Source organism: Panthera pardus, unplaced genomic scaffold (assembly GCF_024362965.1).
Source record: "Panthera pardus isolate Hobbes unplaced genomic scaffold, ASM2436296v1 HiC_scaffold_3, whole genome shotgun sequence".
Lineage (NCBI taxonomy): Eukaryota > Metazoa > Chordata > Mammalia > Carnivora > Felidae > Panthera > Panthera pardus.
The window spans coordinates 51,253,774-51,279,145 of NW_026526876.1; the positions used below are offsets into that span (position 1 = coordinate 51,253,774).

A 25,372-nucleotide genomic window follows, 5' to 3' on the forward strand; every position below is an offset into this window, starting at 1 on the left:
TTACAATTTGTAATATTTGTGTGATTATTTGACTGATATACAGTAGAAAGAAATATGTCTGCTTTGCTCTCCAGTAGCTAACATAGTACCTGCCTCATAAAAGGCACTCAGCAAGTATTTGTTGAATGAATAAGTGGTTGATTGAATGCATGCATGAATGAAGTGATACTTGAATTCAGTTTTAAAGGGTGATTAGAATTGTGGACAGGTGGAGCAAATGACTGGGAAATTCATGGTTCTGAAGTGGAGGTGTAGATTAAATTGCTCATGTAATTCTAGAAGATGAGAGGAACTGGTTTGGGTGGAGATGAAGGGTTTGGTTTTGAGTGTATTTGCTGTGCTAAATTTGAGGTATGGATATCTAGGAAGCATTTAGAAGTCAGGTGCTGACACTGAAGGGTGAGAACTGATTCCAGATATTTAGATTTGGGAGTTATCTGACTAAAGTCTGTGGAATCCATTCATTCAACACAGACTCCCCAAGCCCCGACTGTGTGTCAGAAAACTGTGTTACAGGGCAGGTGAGCTCGAGTCTCGCTGAAGAGGAGCCAGCTTGGTGAAGAGAGCTATGGAGAATGTTCCAGGCCTAAAAGGAACCACAAGTGGGCAGACCTGGGCGGGGGGGGGCAATAAATCATCCTTTTCTTTTTGAGGACCTGAAAGGAGGATCACCAGGGGATTAGGGTGAGGTGAATGGGGGAACAGGGCAGCAATGGGGGGCGAGGTAAAGCAGGAGAGAAAGGCAGGCCCCATATCACACAGGCCTTTGTGGGCTCTATGGGGAGTCTAAGCTTTACCAAAATAAGCATGGTGGTGGGAAAGTCACTGAAGGTTTTAAAGCAGGAGAGTAACAAGCAGTATGTTTTTTTGTTTTTTGTTTTTGTTTTTTAAATGAAAGGTGATCCTGAGTACTGTGTGGAGAAAAGAGAGTGGCAAAGAGGGGGCCAGTCAGGAGGTGTTTGCCCTAGTTCTTGAGAAAGATAATGGTACGTAGGACAGGGTATGGCAATGTATAGAGTGAGAATGGGATATTTGCAGGATAGATTTGAAAAGACCCAGTAGAATTCACTAGAGAAGGAAAAGAAGAATGGTAAGTACAGAGTCCTAGGGGATACTAAGGGGGCAAAAAGGAGGAGCCAGGAAGGACTGGGAGAAAGATTGGTCTTTGAAGTCAAAGGGGAGTCTAGCTACTGCACTTTCAGTGGAAACCGAAGGGGAAGAAGGAGCCAGAAGGAAGAACCCGGGTAGGTCATTGGTATATGGCGCTGCAGGGAGGTCAGGAAGGTGGAGGATTTAGGGAAAAGTCATGCGTCCAGCCATCAGATCTTTGGTGACCTTGGAGAAAGGGCTTTGGGTAAGATAGTGGAGCTAACAAATGAGTGTGTGACCTGGAGGTGAAGCAGAGCACCACTCTTTGTTGGAGAAGTAGGGAGTTCGAGAGAAAGGGAGACTAAGCGGAGAGCCCACTTGTGCAAACTTGCACAGAGAAGCATATGTGTGGAAACAGATTTATAAAAACTTTAGTGGACCAGTGTTTACCGAGCATCTACTCTATGCCAGTTGCTGTGCTAGGAACTATACTGAGCCTGTTCTATTTATCTTTGTTTTTAAACAGTTTGCCTAATAGTGTAGTGACCTCCAAAATGAATTTCTAGATTCTAAGGTATATAAGAACTTCCTTTGGGGTATAGGAAGGAGACATCAGAACTAAGTTTTTTATTGTGTGTTTTAATTTTTTTTAATGTTTGTTTTTGAGAGCGACAGAGGGTGAGTGGGGAAGGAGCAAAGAGAGAGAGAGAGACACACACACACAGAATCCAAAGCAGGCTCCAGGCTCTAAGCTGTCAGCACACAGCCGGACGCCAGGCTCGAACTGAAGAACCGCGAGATCATGACCTGAGCCAAAGTCAGACACTAAACCGACTGAGCCACCCAGGTGCCCCAGAACTAAGTTTTTAAAAATATTTTTATTTTACTCTTTGAAATTTCTTCTTAGTATTATGTTTTAGAAAGAACACAGTAGGGGCACCTATATTACATATAGATATATTGGAGATGTGCTAATTTTTTTAACTGATGGTCAGAAATGGTGCTCTCCTGGTCTACTGAATAAAGGGGAGTTTTTGAGATGGAAAGAAAAGAAGAGGCAGAAAGGGGGGTGGGGAATCAGCATACCAGGTAGTTTGTACGTTGTTTTAAACCTGTCCAAAACCCTGTGATGCTATTTCCGCCATTTACAGACAAACTGAGGACCAGAGACTAACTTGCCCGACGTCACACAGCTAGTTAAGTGGTAGAACTGGAATTTGAAGCCAGGTCTGTTTTGCTTGAAAGTCTTCTTACCTGACATATTTTCCCCCTCCCCTCGTCTGCTTGATGGCTCTTTCATATTTTTCCATTTAATTCTCACATCTTAAAATACACATTTTGGGTGTCCGTGGGTGGCTCAGGCGGTTGACTGTCTGACTTCAGCTCAGGTCATGATCTCATGTTTTGTGGGCTTGAGCTCCCATCGGGCTTTGCGCTGACAGCTCAGAGCCTGCCTTGGATTCTGTGTCTCCCTCTCTTTGCCCCAACCCCCTTGTGCTCTGTCTCAAAAATAATGAAACATTAAAAAAAATTAAAAATGAAATCCACATTTTGCAGTTGAAGAGTCTGAGGCAAAGGTAAACGGTTAGCACGTGGTCCCATATCTAGGGTAGGGCACCAGTGGCGCGGCGCGCCTGATCACCGTGTTCTTCCCAAGGTACCACCACTGCCTCAAAGTAAATAGTCAGAACCCTGTTGAATTGTTTCGGTAAAGTAGGTGAGGCAGTTGCTGGTTATTCGACCAAGGCGTGGAAGAGGGGAGAGGGATTGGTTGGGCTTACACAACTGTGTAAGAAAACAGTACTACTGTGTAGAAAACAGTAATAGTTCCCGCTTTTTGAGCATTTTGTGTTGTTAAGGGCTTGCATTAATTACCTCATTTAGGGATTCCATTTTACAGAAGTGGACGCGAAGATTGGGAAAGTTTAGCACCTTGACTGAGGTCACGTAGGAAGACTGTGAGTTCTGTCTAACTTCAGGCCCCATGTCCCAAACCCTGCTGAACACTGCTCTTTGGAAAGTTCCTGTGGAGACATCAACTAACGATGAATAAAAGATTTCTGAGGCCAGTGGTGGCTTGGTCCCAGTTGTATGAATTTGTGGGGTACCCAGTAAATAAAGTCTTCTGACGTTTCTGTCATACTTGGTAGCTCAGGTGTGGAGAGGTTGGGGAGTTAGAAGGGAAGAAAACCATAGAATAAGAGTTCAGTAAATCAAGAGACTTCAATAAATCCTGCCTCAGGGTGTAGGACTGGTGGATTACAATGGATTGTGGTGTCGAAGAAAGTTGTGTTTGAAATTCATTTTTATAATAAATGTGGTTCTGTTTGATGCAAGGTATGTTGGGATATGGAGGCAAGAATGCAAAGATGATAAGATGGGATCTTTGACCTCTAGAAGGTCAGAGAGAGAGAAAGTGTTTGACTGTGGTGCATGATTGAAGGGTATGGAGCGGTAGAAGGGGAAGAAGTATGGGGAAGTATTCTACAGACTGGCTTGTTGTAGATCGAGGGTGGCACTAGGTAGGGCCGGCCCAGCGGGTGCCATCTGTTTCCTCAGGAAGACCCCTCAGGGTTTCGGTCACTACGTCTTAGGTCTGGTTCAAGGCACAACATTTGTCTTGTTTCGTGCCTGGAAATGATCAGTCTTTTGGGGACAGCACTGTATTCAGACTTCAGTGTCTGTGATCAGAAAGGAATGACAACTTATTATTTTAGAGTGACTGAGGCCTTTCCTATTGACAGGATTCTGGATTTTGCTAGGGTATTGCTTTTCTATATCAAGAGATCTGAGAAATGAAATTTAATAATACCACGCTTGATGAGCATGGAATAATAGAATAGTTTGTGAGGGAAGTTAGAAAAAAAACAAGCTAGGATTATTGATTGCCTGGGGCGCCTAGGTGGCTCAGTTGGTTAACCGTCTGACTCTTGATTTTAGCTCAGGTCTTAATCTCCAGGTTTGTGGGGCCTGTTTGGGATTCTCTCTCTCCCCTCTCTCCTGTCCACCACCCCCATCAAAGTAGGTAAATAAACTTAAAAAAAAAAAAGAAAAAGAAAAAAGATTGTTGATTGCCTACTATATGCTCAGTTTGGTACTGAGTGCTTTTGCATAGAGTAGGACATTTAATTCTCCCAGTGGGCCAATTATCCTCAGTTTATAAATAAAGAAACCAAAGCTCTAAGCCAGTAAGAGGATAAACTGAGATTGGAACCCAGTCCCTCCAGTTCTAAGATCCCATACCCCTAACTGCTGCTGTACGCAGTTCCCGTTTAAGCTTCATGAACAGACCTTGTCCCACAGGAGAGAAGATGGTGTGCCACCTAGTTGAAGTATTTCTCTGCCTTGGGTTATTCTGGACTCAAAATGGCCCCCTCTGTTTTTTTCTAGGTTTTTCTAAGTTTGTTGACCACATTTTGATGTGCTTGTGTTCTTTTTATTTTTAAGTAATCTCTACCCCCAATGTGGGGCTTGAACTCATAACCCCAAGGTCTAGAGCCATGTGCTGTACCGACTGAGCCAGCCAGGCACCCCAAAGTGGTCACATTCTTTATTTAAATATGTGAATACCATCACCCAAGCCCTTTTGTCTTCCTGTCTTCTTGCTTTTAGTTTGGGAGACATTGTATCTCTTTGGAGGTCCTAATCTGTACACATTGATTTTGCATTAATTTTATTATCTTAATTTTATGGGTCATGAGATTCCTCCAAGCTCCTAACTTGTCACCCTCTCTCCTTCCTCTTCCTTCTCCACTGGATTTAAACTCAAATTCTGAGTCTGACTTTGGAATACTTGTCTGGCTCCAGTCCAGCTATCCAATTTAGCTGTGGCTCTATGGATTGCTAACTGTTATTATTACCATCCCTCCCTTCATGCCCACTTACAGCTCAAATCAAATCCAGTTTCTCACTGTACCTCTGTGTCCTTGATTTCATACTTGGGTGTCCTTGCTTTTCTGTTGTGCTTTTGGCTTAGAATGTCATTCTTCCTGTGAAGCCTCTTTGATCCCTCCCTGGGAGTAATCACTCTTTCCTCTGGGTCTCATAGTAGAGAATTCTTTTTTATGGCACAGTACACTTTCTGCTATATATTTCAATAGTTTGTGTACATGCCTTTATCTCCTACTAGACCATAACCTCACTGAATAGATTTATCCGGATGACCTTTGTATCTCCTCTAGTGTCTAATTCAGTTCCCTGCACGTAGTAGGCATTCGATATCTGTTGGATGAATAGGTAAATGGAGAAGCAGAACTAAATTTTTTTTTAAATATTTGCTTAGAGAGAGAGACAGACAGAGCCATGAGTGGGGCAGGGGCAGAGAGGGAGGGAGACACAGAATCCAAAGCACAGAGCCTGATGCCGGCTTGAACCCACAAACCGGAGATCATGGCCTGAGCTGAAGTTGGACATTTAACCAACTGAGCCACTTAGGCGCCCCTCCTGAAGCAGAAATTAAGATTTAAGTTTCTGCTCATTGATTTGGATTCTGCCCCCCGCCCCGCCTTTTTTTTTTTCCTTTCTCATTTCTTTTTCTTTTCTGTTAAACTTGCTGTGTTTTCCTTTGTACTGACTCACCGAACTTGTCTTTACCACTCCTTTTTCTTACTCAGATTTTGCCTCATTTTTTCCCCATTAACAATCACTGTGTGGGAGTGCCACAAGCTGCTGGTCAGATTGTCTCCATCCTTTTGTGGCTTTATTCTGTACAGGAATCATATAACCAGCATGAGAACCGAGTGGTGACTACATTAAGATTTTAATAAAAAGACCATGTGTAAAGAGAACAGTCCTTAAGGTTTGTTATTTAGCTTGCAAATGGGAAACTTTCCGATCCACATTTCAAGGGAAGGGAAAAGAATCCTTGGGTACTTGAGAGGTAGATCAAGGCATGTATTCACACTGTGGATTTGTGGGGTGTTGGAGGTGTCTTTTTTGACCAAAGAAATAATGCCAAAAGCCACAGAAGCTTCCTCTCTTAGTGTTGAATCCTGGAATCTACAGCTGGAAGAAACATTAGGGATTTGTGTCGTTCAGCCTTCCTGTTTTCCAGATGAGAAAACAGACCCTAGGAGGCTAACCGATGGGTCCATAAAAACTGGGATATTTGTTGGCCCAGCATTTATTCCCAACACTGAATGTGGCTTGTGGGGGACACCACTAACTCTTTGAAAGCGGTGAAAATTTCACTTCACATGGAGGCTTCAGGTCTGTAAAACCAGAAGGCTTTTGCTGCCAAGTAGACCCAGATTGGTAGCAGGTTGGGTTGGGGGCAGTGTTCACCAGAAGGGCCCTTTTAAGTGTTGTGATCACTCGGGTGGTTCCCTTCTGGGCATCTGCTCAGTGGGGATTTTGGGCCGACAGAAACCTGTTTCTTCTACATTTGAAAAGAGACCCACGTTTAATAATAAAAACATTTCCAATCTTCCTTGCTCTTTTCCCAGCCTTCATATTTCACGTTTTGTTTCAGGCGTGACTTTCTTATCTCAGCGCGTGTTTGTGTTCAGTTTTTATTATTTAGGTCAGGCGTCAGTAGGAAGCGTAGGAGAGACCGAAAGTGGCTCAGGAGCTCATGATTGTTTTTTTGGTGCTCTTCAGGTGAATCTTTTTTAACCCAACTCATAGAACAGATGTTGTCAGTGGACTGCTGTTCAGTGAACCATTTGTTGGCAGATATGAAAGGTTACCTGTTTTGTGGCTAGGCAGCAGCAGAGTAAATAGATCAGACTGCCCAGAACAGGAAGTCAAGTGCAAACAGGATGTGCTTGTCTTTACTGTAACTTTGTGTATCTGTGTTTTGAAACTTGGTGTGGTTAAAAAGTCAAGACTTCTAGTATTTGAGCTTGACCAAAGATGTCTCTGTTTCTGGTTTGAAAAGGTGGTAAGGCAACTAACTAGTCCTTTACTGCCCTTGCCTGTATACAGGTACACATCTTTCTTCTAGGGATTAAGCCATTCTTCCTGGTGCATGATGGTTTTTCCTCCCTTACACCGTATTGCATCCATATGTTTCATAAAATGAAACCACTGAATTGCCTGCTGATGTGTTACTTTTGGTAGATGAGCGATCCAAGCTGTGCTTGGCTATTTATTTCTTAATAACAGTAGAAAATCTTAGCCTATAATTCCCCAGCCTTTTAAATTACAGGTTCCTTTTGTTGGATTCCAGGATTTCTAGCACACCTTTTGAGTGCTTCCTAAGTGTGGTAGTTTACAAATTACCCCCAGGCCTTTTTAGTCTTTGAATTGAAAATTTCCTTGAATGTTGGAGGCTGGATCTAAAGCTAACTGCTGAACTGTTTTACCCCTGTAGGCATGTTTCTGGAGAAGAGATTAAATAAGCAGTTTGCTTGTTGGGGAGGTCACTCAGCTGGTAAACAATCTTAGGAACCTCTATTTGATAAACCCCTTCTCATTCCTCATTGCTTCCCACTGCTGAAATCTGCTTTATTACGTTCGTTAGGGAACTGGATGGTCTATAGAATAATTCCCTTTGGGAAGTAATCTTGGGATCTTTGTGGATTATCATAACCACTTGAGCTATTTCAGAACAGGTCCATTCTGGTGGTCTCAAACCATAAACTAATGAATATGGAGCAGGTACAAGTCTGGGTAATGTTTTTTGTGCAATCCACATCCTTGCCACATTGCAGACTATCCTTCCACTTTTCTTGTTTTTAAGTATTTATTTATTTTGAGAGAGGGAGTGTGCACTTGTGCACGTGAATGTGGCCAGGGGGTTGGGGAGGGGGTAGTGGCAGAGAGGGAGAGAGAATCCCAAGCAGGCTGCATTTAGAGCCCCATGTGGGGCTCAAACTCACGAACCGTGAGATCACGGCCTGAGCTGAAACCAAGAGTTGGGTGCTCAACTGACTGAGCCACCCAGGCACCCCTGTCGTTCCACTTTGTAATTCCAGGAGCAGATGGGTAAAGTGGCACATGTTGGCATCAATGAGAATAGCATTACAGTATCAGTATTATGATAGACCGATATCAGCACAGGTGTCTCTTTTCTTGACTCTCGCAAGGAGTGGTAAATATGAGCCAGTTTGCACTTCATTGTGGGATATACAGGCAAAGAATAAAACCCGAAGACCAGGTTAAGCACAGGTGTTCTTACCAAGAACATGAAGGATTTCTTTGTGGTATGAGGTGAACTAGAAATCTCCATTTCTGCCTCTTGGGAGAGATAGTGGACATATCACATCCTGGCAAGAGCAGAAAACATTTCAGAGAGTCAGCATAATTTCTAGATTGAGATCAAACATCAAACCAAGCCAAAGGTCTGTGGGAGGAAGGGGGTGGTTAGTCTGAATTTATCCTGGGTTTATCACAAACTCCCATCACACTTCAGCACAGCACAGGCAGTTATGGGGCACCAGGTGGGGGCCAGAGGTGTGTGTGTGCTCAGTCCTCTGCATCAGGTGGACAGAAGGGTTGAGCTGAGGGAGAGTCTCCAGTAACTGAGCCGTGGGAAAATTGGCAAACTTGTTGGCAAAGCGGTGGACTTGGGACGAAGTGTAGCAGGCTGGGCTGCGTGAAGGGAAAACCACCTCCAGACCCCCTCTGCCCCTTCAGGGATTATAAAGTTAAGAGCTGGTGGGAGGGGCCTGAGTGATTTAGTTCTTGGAGGATCATTAGAAAACTAGACTTTGCCTGATGAAAGAAAGGTATTAGCAGGTCTTGAAAAAAGCAGATAGAGGATAGAGCAGGTAAATTTTGTCCCTTTAAAGAACCTTAAAACAGCTTTTCTTTAAGTTACTTGTAGCCAGCTTTTATTGAGTACCGTTCTGTGCTAGGCTCTGGAGTACATGCTTGACCTGCATTATTTTAATCCTTTCAATTATCCTTTCAACGTAGCAAGCTCTGTTGTTTTTGAGAAAAATAACGTTTAAGGGGATTAAATAACACCAGGGGCTAGAGTCCTCAGTTGAGTTCACGCCACTGTACTTTTAGCCGCAGTTTTGTGCTGTCCACTTTGGAAAGGCAGACAGGGTCATTTTGACCCTAGACAGAATTCACGCCCTGAAGTGCTGCCTTTCCCCAGGGCATTGCATGTGGCAGAAACCCTCTCAGTGAATCCCTGGCTTCCTTATCCTGGTGACTCAGTAGTCCTGTCACCGTGATAGTAGCTCAGGAGAACAACTTCTTGGGTCCAGAATAGCCTTTCTGGTAAATCCTGTTTTCTGCAGGAGAGTTCAGAGGGATCAGAATCTCTTTATTCTTGATGAGCTCTGTCATCAGTTTTGATGGAAGAAGGATCCTGTGGTAATTAAACCACAGGTCCATTTATTCTGTTTTCAGCTTGTTTGAAGACTCCTCTGAACTGCTTTCTTTCCTGATTGACTCGCCCTTTGGGGCAAAATGCCTGGGCTGAAATTAAATGTGTAGGTTTCTCTGCTGCAGTGTTCAATCTGTCATCTCTCCTGAACGCCACACTAAGAAGCAGCCATTTAATTGGTCAGACCCCGAGGGTGAGATTTTGGCACAAGGCCATTGGTTAGAATTACTTTTCCCTGAACTTCGCAGCAGATGCTGAGGTCCCTCTGCAAGTATTTGTCATAGACTAGTTGAAACGAGGGAGTTTTCAAGAACATTTATAACTTAGATTATTGTGTATGTTTTTCACTTGTTTACAACAGTTATCACTTCAGGAAAAGAGCTCATGTATTACTAGCGAAAAGTGAAACCTCCCTCCTTTCCCCTTCTTCATGCTGTCATTTTAACGCTTTGTGTTCCAAGACCCTCTGCCGTGGTTCCTTGTGTCCTTGTGTCCTGCTTCTCCCTCCTCTGGCTCGAGCTGCGCACATCGGTAGCGACTGGCAAAGCTCTGCTTAGACCTGGGTGGATCTGGTAGAGTCTCTTTGATTGTCTAGCATTGCTTTTCTCTGTTGTTTCTCTTCTCCATGTGTTGATTTCACTTTAATTTGTGCTCTCTGCAGTTCTTATCACTGTGCTATTTATTTCCAACCGAAGCCGCTGGGAGGTCACTGAAGGCTTCTGTGCCTTTCGATGCAGGGAGGGGATGGACGTGCCGATCCTGTTCATCCTCGAGGTTTTCTGGCTTTCTAATGCTATCGTAACTGGCAGTTTTAACATGTGTCTGTTACTTCTAGAAACTCAGTCTGTTACCATTCTTAGCAGACACTTTAAAAACTTAATCCTCAGCAAGTGTGAGGTAGGCATGTACCTATTAAGCCTTTCCCTTAACATACTGCTATGGTCATTTGGGTTTAAAACCCTTAATTTGCTCATCACCCTGTAATCAGGATTGTAGAGTTTTCAAGCATGAATTTCTCTCTCTCTCTCTCTCTCTCTCTCTCTCTTTAAAGCTCTGTTGCTGTTATCATTAATAAGACTTCAACAAATACCTGGTGATCACGTTTACCTGGCACTAAGGCTGGGAATTAAGCTGTAAAGTAGACTCTTTTCCTGTTTCACTCCTTAACCATGGGAGAAGAATACTTGAAAAAAAAAATTACACAAATTGTTAGCCAATTGATTAAATGCAGTGCTGCTAGAATGCTCATCCCCTCAGAATGTAATCACCATGTGGTGAAGGGACCTTGCCTGGTTTTGTTCCTCTTGGAGTCCCCAGCACCTGGAAGAGAGCTCTGCAGAAAGTAGCGCTAAGCAGACAGTCAGGTGAATGAATTAAAGTTCTTGGGAGGTGTACGAGATGCTGTGGGAGCACAGACAGGGTCAGAGGAGGTTTTCCTGAGGAAGTAAATGCTGCATGAAGAGGTCAAGGTCGAGGGTATAGCGTGAGGGAGGTTCCTGAAAACCCACATTAGCTTGGTCTTTGAGGGGTCGACGGAAGAGCAGGGTAGCTGGAGCTAAGAGCAAGGAGAGCGAGGCCCTGATTGCTAAGGATTTGCTTTCATTATTATTTAATGGGTACCAGTGAAAACACTTATTAAAAGGAGAGTAATAGAGCATTAGGTAGTTGAGACAATGAACTGAAAAACCCCTCCTCCTCAGCTGGAACCAAGGTGGGCAAGGATGGAAACCGAAACATCTTAAATATTGATTAAGGGCTCTCTATCTTTAGAAAGTTGGGGGTCTGTTCATAGCATCAGTACCCCAAAGTTGTAGTGGGTCGGAAATGCAGATGGCCTACTGGATGTATAAATTAAAATTCTGTATTCCCGGAGATGGTTTGTCTGCCATCCCTTTTATAAGGTCCTCAAGTGTTGAAAGGTTGGCTCGGCGGGTAGGTGGTTTCCACTGCCTCTCCTATGGTCAACTCATTTACCTTGCTCTCCAGCACACAGGCTCTGTTAGTAGTGCTGTGGGGAGGGAGTTGTGGGTGGTGAAAGCATCGCCCTCTTTCTGTAGGGCCACAAATTAATCACCCCTAGCTGTATGACCCAACCCGAAGGGCCCAGCCTCTTGATTTACAAAAAGAACATTGTAATTTCGATGTTTGCAGGATTATTGTATTAAATGAGACAACGCCGACAAAACAACTCAGGTGTTTTGTAGTGTTTTTACTTTTCCTGAAAAAAATACTGTTTTCTAGGATCATCTGAGAAGGGATTTCTGAACCCCTGAGTCTAAATACCTCCTATTTTCCCCTTGTCTACCCCTGAAATAACAGCACAGGAAATTCTTTCTCTCACCTAGAGCTTTGATCCTTTATATTAAAGTAGAACTTGGGAACTGGAGGACATAGGAGTCCTAGTATCTTTGAAGTCTGACATCTCAGAATGAATAGGGGCCCTGGGAGCTGGTTTGGAGAGAGGCAAACATTGAATCCTCCTTAGCCCCATGCCTTATTATAAGGCCAGCCATTTACTGAATGTCTAGTACCATCTTCTGCTCTTTTTGTAAGACTAAAAATTAGCTCGTAAAGTACGCTCCCTCTTTATACTGAGCACCTACTCTGTGTCCAGCTTGCGAGGTACAGGCAAGTTTATTCCTGTTCCACCGAAGCTCAGAGAGCCCACTTTCTCAAGCTCATTCCGTTACTCCTTGTTAGAGTTGGATTTAAGGTCACGTCTGACTGAAGCTAAAACCAGAGTAAGATGTAGTTGGGAATTTTTTTTCCCCTTTTTTTGTTTTTGAGAGAGAGTGCGAGCGAACAGGGGAGAGGGAGAGAGAATCTGAAGCAGGCTCTGCGCTTTCAGCTCAAAGCCTGACGTGGGGCTCGAACCCACGAACCCTGAGATCATGACCTGAGCTGAGGTGGAATGAATGCTCAACCGACTTGAGCCACCCAGGTGCCCCGAGAATTTTTTTTTTTAACTCTTGTATTTTCTAAAAATTTAGCCCCCAAATGAAATGCCTAGCTAGGAAATATGCATTATCCACTCCCCACATCCTAAGGACTGCTTGGGAGGATGGACAATGTCTATTAGGATTTAAAGCCTTTGGAAATGTTTTCGTCTGCTGTGTTCCAGCCTTGTGACAGATCCCTTGTTTATGCCCAGCCCAGACACCACTTTACCAGGGCTGCTGATCTGATTCAGGCCTTGGGTGTTAGAGTTCCATAATATACTTGTCTTCTCTGTGACTTAGGTGTTCTGAATTCTTTATCCTAAAGTAAATATCTCAGAAATAATGTCCGTATCACAGAGAACATGCTTCACTCTCCCACGCCCAGCAAGTGAGACCAGTGTGTAATATGGTGCACTTGTGGGTTGCTTACTCACAGATGCAACAGTGGCCCTGTTTCATGCTCATGGTGTTGTCTGTCGCCAGCCCTTTAAACCTTCCCCAGCCAGGGTGGTTACCTTAGGCAGGTTTGCTGGAAAATTCAAGTTGTGACTTTGAGTTTGGGTTTTAAATTAAATAGTTTTGAGGGATTTCAAGTTTCTTTTCAAACTTTAGAAGTGAGCAGCCTTCCAAGTTGAGAGATGATTGTAAATTTCAGGTGAGTTCTCAAGATAAGGATTCTTTATCGTGTGGGTGGTGTGATCAGCTGTGCTGGAGCCCCACCTAACCCAGTCCCTTAGGTGGTAGGAGACTCAAGCTTTGGGGCACCAGAGAGAAAAAGCATGAGACGTATGGGGCTTTCTGGCCCATAGTCACTGTTAAACATCTAGGCTGTTGCCATTTTAGAATTGTAACTTAAAGTTAAATGATAATTTCTTTTAGCACGTTATTTATTGATCAGTGATCACTTACTGTGGGTTAGGCACTTTCTGAATATTATTTTTCATCCCTACAGTTACCTCCCAACGCAGGGATTATCCTTTTTATAGAGGTGAGAAAACAGACTCAAAAAGCTTAAGTCACCTGTCCAAGGTTAGCTACCCTTTGTTTTTGATAAAGGGCTTTTTTTTCATAGTCCCTTTATGTCACTATAAATATTGACAAAATGCTTTGGGCCCTAAGGAGAGATAACTAGTACTTGCCTCATTGGCTGTATTGATAAAATACTTGAACGTTCTTCTGACCTCTGTTTGTTCATTCCACCAATTATTTGGGTGCCTGCTGCAAAGTGGCATGGTGCTAGATGTGGATAAAAAAGTGAGGACAGGTGGGGTTCCTGGCCTTGGAGTTTCCAGTCTGTGGGTAGATCAGCTGTAAACAAAGCTTTATAATTGCAGATTATGGCAGTGCTCAGGAAGGAAACTAAGGGCAGTGAGAGAGAGGCAGTGTGACTGAGGAGGACTCCTCTCAATCGGTGGTGTTCCGGTTACATCCTGAAAGATGAGGAGGAACAACCCAGGCAGGGAGAACAAGCGGAGACCTGGAGGCAGGATGGAGCCGTGTGCTTGACCTCCTAAAGGCCACCATGGCTTGAAGCTTAGCGAGCAGGGAGAAAAGCAGCATGACACGAATCAGAGAAGTGGACTGGTGGCACATGCAGGGTCTTTTAACCGTGCAAGGAGTTGAGTTTTCCTTCTGAAATGCAGTGGGACTCTGTTCAAGAGCCTGTGTGTGTGTGTGTGTGTGTGTGTGTGTGTGTGTGTGTGTGTGTGTGTGTTGGGGAGAAAGAATTGGAGAGAGGCAAGAACAGAAGCTGGGAAGCTAGTTAGGATCAGTTCTTCTACCCAAGAAGCCCTTCTAGACTCTGGAATTACAGTAGTGCGTAAAATCCCTGCCTAGAATTTTAAAAATTCTAGTTAGAAAAGCAGTTAACAAGTAAGCCAGTAATACCAGTTCATGCTGTTAGGCATGAGACTAGAAAATGACATTGAAACTGAAGAGTGAATGGCAGGAGGGAGCCAGGTATGTGATATCCTGGGGAGAAGAGTCCAGGCAGGACTCTTCCAGAAGCAAACAGCAGATTCAACGTCTAAGGAGGGAAGTGTGCCGTGTGCATAATAGATCAGAGATGGCGGTTGAGATCTCTGCCGTATTGGGGGGGAGAGGGGGGAAGGGGGGTGGTGACAGGGGAGATGGAGATAGGAATTTATGAATCTTCAGCTTAAAAACAGTATCCAAAGTCACCCGACAGGGCTCCTCTCGGGAGACTATGGATGGAGAGAGTGCCAAAGACAGCCTAGGGGCTCCCAACATTGAAGAGCAGAGGGAGGGGAGAGAGCAGCAAATAGGCTTTGAGCTGGGAGGCAAACCAAGGGCACGGAGTTGTGGAGAGTGTTTCAAGGAGGAGGCAAGGGTCACTTGTGTCTGGCTCTGCCAGGAGGTTAAGAGGAAGACAGAGAAGTGTCACTTGGATCTGGCCACTTGGGATTCCTTGGTGACCTTGAGAAGAAGAGATTAGGTGGAGTGGTTCAAGCGAGACTGGAGGGTTTAAAGAGTGAAGTTGATGAAGTGAGCTGAGTATTGGGAGAATTTTTTTTTTAAGGTTTATTTATTTATTTTTGAGAGCAGTCGAGCAAGGGACGGGCAGAGAGAGAGGGAGAGAGAATCCCAAGCAGGCTGCATCGTCGGCACAGAGCCCTGTGTGGGCTCGAACTCATGAACTATGAGGTCATGCCCTGAGCCGAGGTCAAGAATCAGATGCTTAACTGTGCCACCCAGGCGCCCTAGGCTGATTTTATTATTATTTGACTGATTGATGGACTATGGAATCAGGACTCCTTCTTGCAGCCTGCAGAGCATGGGCTTCATGGTATAAGCAATTTAGTTTCACATCTTGGCTTTACTACCCTCTAGCTATGAACTTTAGCAAGTTAACTTCTCTGAATCTTGGTTTTCTCACCTGTAAATGGGATGCACTAATCTAATTTGCCTTGTCAGAATTGTGAGGATCACATGATAAAGCACTAGGTAGTCCGTGCCTGACAGATCAGAAGTATTCTTCGAGTGGAGAATGACTACTTTCTTCACTACTTCTGAAAACATGTAATTACTTATCAGTTATTTCAAAGAGGCATAGCTAAGCCATATTGATAGGCTTTCATAGCATTTCCTTTCAAAGTCATTGCAATTGTACTTTAATTGCTTTTTAAGGATAATATACAAGATGAAGCAAAACTTATTCTGTATTAATGATCCATAACGTGGGATAGTTTTCCTAATGCACTTACAGCCTAGCTGCTTTTAACAATTCCAGGAATATGGTAGTGACAATAGGCAAACCTCCCTCATGGAACTGCAGACATTCTTGAAGGCTTGCTTCGTAGCCACTTTCTGATTTGCCCTGTCAGAAAGGTACTTCTTTGAGGATTGTGGGCATTGTAATTAGGTTTTCTAAAAAGGATTTTTGTGAAATCTTACACAGTGGTTCACCATAAGTATGTTAATTCCAGGATGTTGCATCTATGTAAAGCCCGTTGTTGCAGAAGTACCTTGGCACACAGAGCAGTTAATTAAAATCAGAACAGATTGGATGAGAACCTTGGGGACTTGACTTTACTGCCTTAGATTTTGGAGGTTAGCAAGGTGGTTTGGAGTCGCATTGCAAACTAGCACTTATTTTACTAGGGCACTGACATTCTGACCCTTCTACTCCATGGGTCCATTCTGACCCTTCCCTCCTCCTCGGTAAAGCCCATGACAACCACTGATCTGCTTAAAATTATTTGCCTTGGGCAGGTGAACGAGTGCAGAAGTGACTGTTTTAAAATTACTTAGGATTCTAGGACTTAATGGGGAGAAATCACATTATCTCCCTTCTTGCCTCTAACTACAACTGTACTCAGCCTACCTGGGATAGATCATTTATCTTAACCCTGTTATTAAAACTGTAATTTTCCTGTTCAGCAGAGCTTAGTCTCTCAAGAAATGCCAGCATACTTGTCAAGCTGACACACTCCCACGTGCTGACTAGCCTTCTCGGCCCCGGACCCGCAGGGTTCCTCCACAGGGAGGAGCAAGTTTTCTTGCTCATCTTGGCCTTACACCTCCCGTCTTCCTCCCGGTCCTGCAGAGCGGGAGAGGAGAGAGCCTCGCAGGCTTCAAACAAGCTCCCTGGGACCCTGGTCAGAGACTGTATTTGGGGATTAAATCGCCAAGTCCGTCTTTTCCGAAGAGGGTGAGGGGAATCGGGGAAGGAATTTTCAAACCCTCAAAGAAGATTTGATCATTTTCTTTCAAGATCAGGAGATTTGCAGATCAGAAAGGGAACTTTCTCATGATGGCGCCATGGGCAAAATTCGTTATACGCCCACGGTTGGTTCCACTTCCAGCCCTTTGGTAACACGATCAGATGCCAAGTGTGTGTGTGTCTGTTTAGGGCTGAGGGATGAAAAAATATTGCCAAGAGAAAAGCGTTTGGTTTGTATGGCAATGTTAAAACTACAAACGCTTTCCTTTCACTCCCTGAGGTAATCCTGAATACGGTTGTAATTTAGGCTTCGTATTTTCCGGTTTGGCAAGAGAGTACTTTTAACTGGCCACATTAGGAAATGGTATTTTAATTATATGTCAAACAGAGTAAAAGCCTGGTCTCCTGACATTGGTGACCCTGTTCTGTTAGCTACTTCAGCACTGGAGACCTCCCCCCGCCCCAGCCCTTTCTGTAATAGTCCCGTCCCCACGTACTCATATGCCCGGGATAAGACTCCGTTCTCCACCTGCATATGGGGCCGGGGGAAGAACCCAGAGGCAATCTTCAAGTCTTCTCCCAGAGCCAAGACCTCCTGAGCCAGGCCACATACTTGGATAGGCTGATGGCTTTTCTTTCACAGCTCTTCAGAGGAGGCAGCTAAGATTAGAACCAAAGTTGAGAGAATGAAAATACCACCGTGGAAGATAGATTGTCTTGGTTCTCGACTGAGGAAGACCTTTCTTAGCTCTTCTGTCAGGATGGCCGAGTTGAGCTGTATAGTTGTGCCTCATTGGGCCCAGAGTCCCCTGGGGGCAAGGACCTAGTCGACCTCACTTTTGGTATTCCCAGTGCCCAGCACGGCGCTGGTGCTCCCTAAGTGCTTGGGAAAGCACAGGAATTTAAACACTCTACAGCTGGCTGGCCTTCTGGCTGTTTTCCTGTTGATCACGCCTTGCTGTGCGGGCCTACCCATCGTGTGGCAAAGTCCTTGGCTCTCAGAAAAAATTGCAACGTGCAGATTCCTTGTGCGAAGGAAAAGTTTGTTTTCTTCTTGTGGTTAACACCCCCCCCCCTTGTCTTTTTACTTCATCCGTTCACCTTTGTCTGCTGGCAGCTTATCTTTGGTGACATCTGTCTCCCCTTGCTTCCAGTCTCTGGTGAAAGAGGTGACCTTTCTCCTCCCCGCCCACCCCCAGTCTTTCTTTCTCCTCCTGGCCCTGACTCCCACCTTGTGTTGCCAGCTTCCCTTCCCCTGTAACCTCTTCCTCTTTGGGGGTCTCCTGCAGTCTCTGCATTTCTCTGTCTTGTGTTAGTAACCTGTATCCTCTTTAGCTCTGGCCTTCTCTCTTCCCTTCATGGCCAGAAGTTTCTTCAGAGAATAGTTAATCCTTAGGGCCTGGCTCTTCCTCACGTCTGACCTGTGGTTAGCCATCAGGTTCTCTCTTCCTTAACTGCTCGGATGAAGAACACATTCACGTTTTCTTGAAACTGGGGCCTGGGTCCATTGGACATTTTGTATTCCATGCGTTCTACTCTCCGGGTCATTTGACAGCATCGATCATTTCTTCCTGAAACACAACCCTCTCCCAGGTCCCCCCCCTTTGTTTTTATTTGTTTGTTTTGTTTAGTTTTGGTTTTTTGTTTGTTTTTTTAAATTTATTTTTGAGAGAGAGAGAGAGACAGAGCGTGAGCAGGGGATGGTCAGGGAGAGACAGAAACACAGAATCCGAAGCAGGCTCCAGGCTCTGAGCTGTCAGCACAGAGCCCAACGCGGGGCTCTAACTCGTGAACCGTGAGATCATGACCTGAGCTAAAGTCAGCCATTTAACCGACTGAGCCATCCAGGTGCCCCCAGATCACCCACCTTTGAGCATTCTTCCTTCCACTGTTGTGATGGTTTTCCTCCACTAGCCCTTTAGGTCGGGTCTTCCCCGGGGCACTCCCTGGCCACCCTCTCTGACCCCCCACTGTCTAATTCAGTCTTCTGCCCCGTTCTGGCTTGTCATGCTTCCAGCAGGCTGAGGATTCCCAGACCTTCCTCCTCAACCAGGACTGTGCTCCTGTGTGCTGTGTCCATCAGCAAGTCCCCTGGGTACAAAACCCCACTTGTCTTAACTGCCCCCTGCCTTCAGACACATGCCTCCTCCTGAGGGCCTTGTCCCTCATTACAGTTAAGGATTCTACCGTGCCCTGTTGTTTTTTTTCAGAGACCCCCAGGATTCGTCCAAGACTGCTTTCTCTCCCCATTCTCCCACTGCTTCTGTTCACTGACGCATCCCACGAGTTCATCAGAGATCTGTCTGCCTTTCTCTTAGGCCCGTGTCCTCGTGTCTTGACTGTACTATAGCAGCATCCTGCTCCTAGCCTTCCCCTTGCAGGCTTGTTCCCCAGGCTGCTTACCGGCAGAGTGCCCACTCTAAAATGTAAATAAGATTAGAAAACCTGCTTGCCTGAACCCCTCACCGTGTTCCATTACTTGCAGGATAAAGTCCAGATTCCTTCTTTAGTGGCTGCTCGTTTGCCTGCTGCACACCCCACCCTTACTCTTGACCCTACTGAACATTTTGTAGTTTCTTTTTGTATTTTTTTAATTTAAAACAAATGTTTAATGTTTGTTTATTTTTGAGAGACAGAGAGAGAGACGGCACGAGCGGGGAAGGGGCAAAGAGAGAGAGGGAGATACAGAATCTGAAGCAGGTTCCAGTCTCCGAGCCATCAGCACAACTTGCCCATTTCAAGCGGGGCTTGAACTTACAAATTATGAGATCACGACCTGAGCTGAAGTCGGATGCTTAACAGACTGAGCCACCCAGGCACCCCCATTTTGTGGTTTCTTTAATGCCATGTTGCATGCAGTTTGCTCTTTCTTGCAAATTCTTTTTACTCTGGGCCAGTTACTCTAACAGCAGGATATGTGTGGCGTCTCACTGGAGAAGTCTTCTCTGGTCATCCCTCCACCCCTGGGGAGTTGATTGTGTCTTTGTAGCCTCCCGTATGCTGTAGGAACCTCTGTTAAAGCACTGAGCACCCTGAAATTTCTAGCTTTGGCTTTACATTTCTTTCTATCTTTTTAAAAAGATTTTAAGTAATCTCTACACCCAACATGGAGCTCGGATTCACCACCCAGAGATCAAGAGTCATGTGCTCTACTGACTGATCCAGCCAGGCACCCCTGCTTTTACATTTCTTGTTCCCCTGCCAGACTGTGAGCCCCTCGAGGGCCAGATTTCTCCCTTTACCTGCCTAGCACTGGAAACAGCAAGGCACTGGCTTCCATAAAGGTTGCGTGGGGGAGTGGAGATTCTGACCAAAGCTGCAGACCACCCACAGCCGGGCTGCGCTGATCCTCGCCTTGCCCCCACCCCCTTCAGTTACTTGACCCCTTCTGCTAATTTTGTCACAGATGTCCATATCCCTTTTTAGGATAGCCCAGAAAGCCAATGGTAATTGTGGGGGAAATCTCTAGGTTTACTTTTTAATCTGAACCTTGCCAGAGAAATCGTGGCTGAGCTATTGTTATAATGCTCGTAGCAACGACTGATATTTGTTTAGTGGCTCTCAGCCCAGAGAATGTCCAGGTGAGAAAAAGGAAGAACAGAAAGGTAGGACTTACTAGAGGCAGGTGTAGTAAAGCAAGGCTTGGGCCCAGGTCTTTTGGTTCCAGATCCTGCATTCCTTGCATTACAACACATGGTCCCAGATGCTCTTGTCCAGGTGATTGAGAGAATCGTACAACCCCTCTTTCAGAGGGGCCACTCTGCTGTTAGCGCCATTATCTTGCCAACACAGAACTCATTTATTTAACTGTTTCTCATTTTATTTTTCCATGTGAACTGTTCATTGCAGTTAAGACTTTTCTAGGAACTGAGAGGCCTTGGACAAGTACTAGGCCGAGACCAAGGTGTTTGATGTGTAGGAAATGGAGTGAATGCGATTAAAGTTTAAATACCGTGTGTGATTCATCCTGTAGTCTTTGTTGAGCTATCTATCTGCTGGGCACTGGCTGACTGTCATGGTCCCTGTTCTCAGGGGAGGGAGGGGGGTGGGGGGTGGGAGGAGGCGGATGTGAATCAGACATGCCTGCAAAAGGGAATGAATTCTCCATCAGGAGTATTGGGAAATGCTAGAAGCTAAGAAGGCCCTAGAGTAGTCAGGAGACCTAAGGTTATAGCTGTGTGAACCAGGAAGTGAATCCTCCTGCTGGGCCTCTGTCTTTTCCTCTGTGAGATGACCAAGCTTGAACCAGTTGGCTTCTTACTGTTAGTACTTCCCAGCTTAGCACATGTTTGAACTATGATTTACAAAGGCACTTTTCATGAGTCAGGAGGCAGAGCAGAAGGTACCATTCTTCTGTGTGACCTGATTATTGAGTAGTAACACTAAATGTTTCATTTATTATTTCTGTAGGCAGAGAGTTCAGGCTCAAAATGTCCATATTGACTGCCTTGGTGTACTAAGAAAAGCACACTCTTACTTCATCACGGCAATGCTTGGCATTTCAGGGGACCCTTTTGCAACTTTAGGTTATTCTGACATTTGAGGGATTGGATCTTCTTTGTTCTGTGATCTTAAGCATCTGGGTGGCTCAGTCGCTTAAGCAACTTGATCTCAGCTCAGGTCTTGATCTCAGTTGTGAGTTCAAGCCCCGCACTGGGCTCCGTGCTGGGTGTGGAGCCTACTTAAAGCATTTGGGGTGCCTGGGTGCCTCAGTCGGCTGAGCGTCCGACTCTTGATTTCAGTTCAGGTCATGATCCCACGGTTGTAGGATTGAGCCCTGCATCATGCTGAGCATGGAGCCTACTTAGGATTCTCTCTCTTTCCCTTTCACTCTTTCTCTCTAAAATTAAAAAAGAAAATCAGGGGCGCCTGGGTGGCTTAATCAGTTAAGTATCCATCCGACTTTGGCTCAGGTCACGATCCAGCCATTTGTGAGTTCGAGCCCCTTATTGGGCTCTGCACTGGTGGTGTGGAGACTGCTTGGGATTCTCTCTCTTTCTCTCTCTATCTCCCTCTGTGTCTCTCTCTCTCCCTCTCCCTCTGTCTCTCTCTCTCTCTCTCTCTGCCCCTTCCCCACTTACACTCTTTCTTTCTCTCAAAAATAAATAAACTTAAAAAAAAATCTACTCCTTTGGACAAAGGAGCACCCCTATTTGATATGTTAAATGGGAATAATATTCCAGAATTTCTTAATAAACCCATAGAGGCACCTCTTCAGCAAGGTTACAAACATTGGTTGAGCGTCTTCTGTGTGCAGGACACTGCTAGGATACAGTATACACGTGACTAAGAAGTCATCCCTGCCCTCAAGGAATTTATGCTTTAGTGGCAGAAAATAGAGGGTAAGAATGTCTGTGCAACAAACTGTTTAAGCTGCTGGGAGAGAGGTTTAGGAAGGACTGGAAGAACAAACGTCAGAGCAGTTTGCTCTGCTGGCTGGCAGAGGAGAAATCAAGGTGGGTGGCATGGTACAGGAAAAGAACGTTAGGTTTAGAGTCAGAAGACCTGGGTTTTCAGAATCTCAGTTCTCTGTATATTAGCTGGGTGACCTTGACTTCTTTGAGCCTGGGTTGCCTCATCTCTGAAGGAAATAATAATAGTTCCTCTCCATGGTCATTGTGAATATGGGATTATACTTGTGTGTGTGCATGTGCATGTATGATAAAGTCCTTTCTTTTTTTAAGTTAAAAAAAAAACTTTTGTTTATTTTGAGAGAGAGAGAGAGAGAGAGAGAGAGAGAGAGAGAGAACGCAAGCGGGGGAGGAGCAGAGGGAGAGAGGGAATCCTAAGCAGGCTCCGAGCTGTCCGCACAGAGCCTGATGTGGGGCTTGAACTCACAAACTATGGGATCATGACCTGAGCTGAATCCGAGTCAGACACTTAACTCACTGAGCCACACTGGCGCCCCTGATAAAGTTCTATCTATCTGAGCTCTAGGAGCAAATTCATCTTCCTGAATAAAGTGGGTATTAGGACACTTACGATTGCTAAGGCAGTTCTTTACTTGAAGTCAGGTCTCAGATTAAACCAAAACATAGCTCAGCAACCTTTCAAAGGTAGGGTGCCATCTCGGCCGTCCGTGTCGTCCTGGTAGATCAGGCGTCTGTCTTGTGTGCAATGGCCACTGGTGAAGCAGGAGGTGGCGAGAAACCTACGGCCCCTGAAAACATGTCTTCACCTCGACGCTCAACTCTGGCAGCAGGTGTGGATTGAGTATCCCGGCTCACTTGTGCCCTCGGGAATGGGGGAATGCAGTAGAGGTGTGTCTTAACTCTGACCCTTTTCCCCTTCCTCCCTCGCACCAGATTTTATCATGTGGGCAACCTGCTGCAACTGGTTCTGCCTGGATGGACAGCCTGAGGAGGTCCCCCCGCCCCAGGGAGCCAGGACGCAGGCCTATTCCAACCCTGGGTACAGCTCCTTCCCCTCCCCTACAGGCTCGGAACCAAGCTGCAAGGCTTGCGGGGCCCACTTCGCGAACATGGCCAGGAAGGTGAGTGTTGACTTCACAGCCCGCTGGGCCGCTACAGCCTCAGGTCCTCGGGCAAGCCTGCCGACCCCTCCGTAATGCCTGTCGCCTTGCCGTTGCCTGATCCCATAACCCACACCTGATCCCTTCACAAGATTGTTAAAGAAAAACTAGCCCAAAGCAGAGCATCTCAGCGTAGATTTGGAGCCAGACAGGCCTGAATTCAGATGTCAGCTTTGCTGCTTACAAGCCATATGACCTAACTTTTCTGGAGATTCTTTCCCCCCCATCTCTAAAATGGGGGTGTAATAGTCATACGCATCGGACAGTGTTGTGAGAATAAAATGGTTAGGCCACCAGGGGCGTCCAGCATGATGCTTGGAACGGAGCAGGCACTCAGTGTTACTCCCTTCATTCGCTGTCGTCATAAAAAGCCCGGCCGCAGATTAACTTGTTCTTTTTATCACTTGCAGTGCCGAGGACATCTCAGGTACATCAAGACCCTGACAGAACAAAGACTGGGGCTCCTTTACTGTAGCGACTTCACTGGCCGTGCGCGGTAGTCATCATGTTTTCCAGATTAGCAAGCAGCAGGGGAGACCAGTGGCTGGGGAGTTGTGCCTGGGTGCGGGCGTCCCTGGTTAGGGCTCAGTGGCGGCATATTCTCCTCTGTCAAGCATGGCCGGGGCTGAAGGTGAACCCTGACCTGGGAATTCCTGCATTCTTCTGCAGAGCAGGCGGTTTGCAGCCCTGGATGTGATGTTAGAATGGCGCTGATGGGGACTTTGAGAGGAAGAGCTACTTTTTAAGCCACGTGCTGTATGCCAGGGTCTGCTGTGAGCTGTGTGGATGTTTTGGTTTCATTTCATCCTCGCAGTGTCTCTGTGATAGAGGTTTCAGGGTCCCGAAACTCCCATTTTACAAATGAGAAACTGAGGCTTTAGAGTTTAACCGTTAAGAAGGAGACTGTTTGTCAAGTTCCTGGCAGATGGCGTAAGAGGGATTGAACGACTCCATCTTTTCCCTCCACTTAGGTAGTGCCCCAAGATCATGTGGTTAGTAGAGGGCAGAGCCAGGATTCACACCCAGCTCTTTGAATTCCCAAGCTGCCTCCCAGAAGACATTCAGCACGTCAGAGAATTCCTGTAGCGCTGACCACCCTTTTGTCCCCATAAGGTGGAGGAGGACTGGCATTTTGCCTCGTAGGTTGTGTTTTGCTTACCCTCCACTGCAGCAAAGGTGGGCCCTCAGCAGAGCTTTGCCGTGATTTGCTTGGCCGCCCTGGTCACTGCTAGAATGCCACCAGAGAGGCCACTGCAGGTGGCCAGGGAGCTGTGGTTCAGTGGCTGCGGCGCTGTTCCCCTTACACTTAGACTGGAAGGTCGAGTCCTTGGACGGAGGCCGATGCGGAGACTAGAAGGAGCTGGGAGTCCTCTTAGTGATGGAGACGGTGGGGTGGGTTCGGGAGCCGAAGCGAGATGGGCAGGAGGCCCATGGGCTGCTTGTCACCTGCCGGGCACTGAGCTTGGTGTTTCAAATGCGTTCCCTTTTTGACCCCTTAACACAGCCTATGAAACGTGTGCTATTGTTTGTTCCCATTTTAGAGATGAAGAAATTGCTCTCTCTGTTTAAGGTAGTCAGTAGTTTCCAGGACTCCTCAGGTGCAACTAGAGTCTGTTGGATAGTCCAAGACCTTGCTGTTTTCAACAAGAAATGCTGGGAACAACTGCGGGAAGAAGTGGCAAAGTAACTTCCTGTTCCTTTGGAACAGGAAAGACATTTGTTTCAGTGAGGCTGCGTGAATTTGCTCTAGGTTTGTGTGACCTTTTCTTGAAAACATCAGTTATACCCTGTGGAAGGTGAGTGGAGGGGAGCAGAGAGTGCAGTGATGGTGATCAGCTCGGGCACCAGCACACTAAGCGTGTCGAAAAGCATGTTGAGAGAACCAAGGGATCTGGCGAGTTCCTGACATTTCTGAGCCAGAAAAGAGAATGAGTGAGCAAGGAAACTGCCCCCAGAGAAGAGAGAATGGCAGGTAGGTGAACGTGGGAGGAGGCTTCATTTTTGTGTATGGTGCCTGTTTCCACCTGATGTAAATGTTTGTGCATGGCCCATCTTCAGAGGTGGAGCACAGGACGGGGATTCTGTTGATTTTGTTTGCAACTTTGTCCCCAGTGCTAGTAGAACAGTGACTGACATGCAGTCATAGGCAATATGATTTTATAAATGAATGAATGACTAGGCAGTTGAGTTGCGAGCAGTTTGTAAAGGAGGAAGTAGGCTGGAGAGTTTCTGCTTTCATTACTTCGTGGTTGGTAATTCCATGCCGAAGATTTTCATTGAGGGCCCAACTCTGCTGCTGCAGCAGTGTGCTCGCAGCTAGAGGTTACAGGTTTGTGGAGACGGAGCTG

At 45.8% G+C, this 25,372-nt stretch overlaps 1 protein-coding gene across 10 annotated transcripts in view; it reads left to right on the forward strand.

The window, feature by feature from the left end:
- RFFL (ring finger and FYVE like domain containing E3 ubiquitin protein ligase) overlaps nucleotides 1-25,372 on the forward strand; it is a 65,982-nt gene that overhangs the window by 25,361 nt on the left and 15,249 nt on the right. For 5 of the 10 annotated variants that reach the window (XM_019423940.2, XM_053893510.1, XM_053893512.1 and 2 more), the window contains exons 2-3: nucleotides 22,587-22,694; nucleotides 22,798-22,985. In XM_019423940.2, the coding sequence (XP_019279485.2) occupies nucleotides 22,610-22,694; nucleotides 22,798-22,985 (273 nt within the window). In that variant the 5' untranslated portion in view covers nucleotides 22,587-22,609. The remainder of the gene's footprint in view (nucleotides 1-22,586; nucleotides 22,695-22,797; nucleotides 22,986-25,372) is intronic. The other 5 variants (XM_019423942.2, XM_019423943.2, XM_019423945.2 and 2 more) reach the window with 1 other exon arrangement.